General features: G+C 65.0%; 1 protein-coding gene across 1 annotated transcript; it reads right to left on the reverse strand.

Annotated features, from left to right (window-relative positions):
* Nucleotides 1-38: 38 nt before the first annotated feature.
* Nucleotides 39-1,965, reverse strand: MNEG_15046 (hypothetical protein; the record flags this gene model as incomplete). Its single annotated transcript, XM_014036483.1, has 5 exons — nucleotides 39-293; nucleotides 525-650; nucleotides 1,042-1,194; nucleotides 1,547-1,630; nucleotides 1,828-1,965. 5 exons carry the CDS (start codon nucleotides 1,963-1,965, stop codon nucleotides 39-41), a joined length of 756 nt encoding a protein of 251 aa, XP_013891937.1.
* Nucleotides 1,966-2,215: the final 250 nt, after the last annotated feature.

The following is a 2,215-nucleotide window of genomic DNA, read 5'->3' on the forward strand; positions in this document are numbered from 1 at the left end:
CAACCCCTCTCAGCCCCTCTCAGCCCTCTCAACCCCTCTCAAATCAGCTGAACGCTGTCTGGAATGGCCTGCACACTCCCTTGCCCAACCCCCGGCCCAAAACCCCAACCCCCACAGCGCCCCACCTGCAGCTCGTCCCGCGCCTCGGCCACCTCCACGATGGTCGCGCGCAGGCGGCCCGCCGCCTCCGCACACGCCGCCTCAGCGCGCGCGGCGCGGTGCTCCACCTGTGCGCGCTCCACCGCCAGCTCCACTGCCGCTCGCTCCTGCGCCTCCTCAGCCTCCTCCAGCGCCTGAGGTGTGCAGCGGCAGGAGTGGGCGGCAACGGAGGGGAACATTGGTCGGCTGGAGGGATGTGGCCACATGGGAGACTCACAGGCTGAGCAGCTGCGTGAATGACACCGTGTGGCTCTGGCCGGCGTCGCGCATCCCACACTCAGCACACAAACCGCTCAATTGCAATACAAAGTCAAAGCCGCACCCGACCTGCAATGCGCTCCATTCCTAGGTGCTGCCCAACCCACCTTCGTGCGCCTGCTCATCCGCGCCTCGCCCGTCCGCACCGCAGCCTCTCGCGCCCCCAGCTTGGCGCTGCGCCGCCTGGAAGAGGCCTCCACCCGCACCGCCCTGGAGCGCGCGGCCTCGGCCTCCTGCGGTGTGTTCGGGTTGGGGTCGACGAATTCAGTGTGGTTGGTTGAGTTTTGGAGGGCCAGCGGTGTGTGCCATGGCTGGAGTGTGCATGTCGCTGAGCTTCCGCACTGGCTGGATTTGAATGCGCCGATGCTTTGGCCTGCTGTAGGACCCCTTGCCACCCTTTCATAGCGGCTGCGCAGTCGGCTAGCCTGTTTGGTGCCACAACCCTTGCGAGGCGCAACAAGTGCAGTGCGCGTTGGTTTGCACCCCCCTCCAATACAATGACCGCACGCGCGCGCACACACACACACACACACACTCTCTCTCTCTCTCTCACACACACACACACACGCAGACAAACACACTTACAATTGTTGTGGCTTCACGCACTCCCACCCATCCACGCACCTGGTGCACCGCCGCCGCCTGAGCCTGGGCGGCGGCGATGAGCTCACGCGCCTCTTGGGCGCGGATCTTGGAGAAGGCCGTCTCGACGACAGCCTTCACGGCGTGGCGCCTGCAATCCTCCTCCTCCAACACTTGCCAAGCCTTCTCCAGATCCTGCGGCAAGGCGAGAGGCCAGCAGGGCCATGTTACAGTGGGGGGGTGAGAGCTGCAGAGGAGAGGGAGGTTCGAATCCGCGCATCCTTCCGGGGCTCGATCAGCTCTTCACAGGCGGTGCTGATGCTGGCGAATCAGGCTGACTAAAATACATGCAGCGCCCGTACCCGTCCCTCGGCCATCGGGAGGACAGCACCAGTTTGCCCCCCTATCAAACCTGTGTACGATGTTGCTAAGAATAACCATACCACACCCTCAACTTTGCCCCATTCCCCAGCAGACAAAAGACACCAGCAAAGGCGCGCACGCATGCATCTCCGCACGCAGGCGCGTACACGCGCAACGCCCTCACCTGCTCTGTGGCCTGGAGGGCCGCGTCATAGGCCTCCAGCCGTGCCTCGCGTCGCTCCAGGGCCGCCGCCTCCACCTTGCGCGCCTGAGGTGGATCGGCCAAGGCCGCAGCAAGTGAAGAATCAAGTCGACAGGTGAGATCAAGCAGCGCGGAGTGCTGCAGGCAGCCCAGCGCGGTGTGCAGTCGCACGCAAGAGTGCACTGATGCAACCGGACATGATATCGGACACCCGCATCTGCGCCCCCGCCACCACGCCTGCCTAAACCCTCCGCCGCACGCACCCTGTTGCTTTTTGCCAACCACATGCTGGCGGCAGCTGCTGCCGCGCAGGTCAGCACGGGGCCAGCGTTGCGCGCCAGGTTGCCGCCCACTGCGGCCAACGGCGCGAGACGCCCGCGCGTCCCGCCGCCGCCCACCATCCCGCAACAACAACGCCCTAGTCAGCCTGCGAGGATACAGCGTGCGCGGCACCTCAGATGGGCACTCGCGGGTTGTAATGCACGCCCTGAGCCTGCGACTTACACAAACGACCGTGCACGTGATAGCAGTTTTTAGGTTCGTGGGTGAGCATACTGCTGCGCGCCCCTTGCCCGCGCCCGCCTGAGCGCGGTGCGCCCCTGCGCGCCTGCAAACGTGGATGTCACGCTGTTCGAAGACCAGAAAATCCCA

Source organism: Monoraphidium neglectum (assembly GCF_000611645.1).
Source record: "Monoraphidium neglectum strain SAG 48.87 unplaced genomic scaffold scaffold04981, whole genome shotgun sequence".
In the NCBI taxonomy this organism is placed as follows: Eukaryota; Viridiplantae; Chlorophyta; class Chlorophyceae; order Sphaeropleales; family Selenastraceae; genus Monoraphidium; species Monoraphidium neglectum.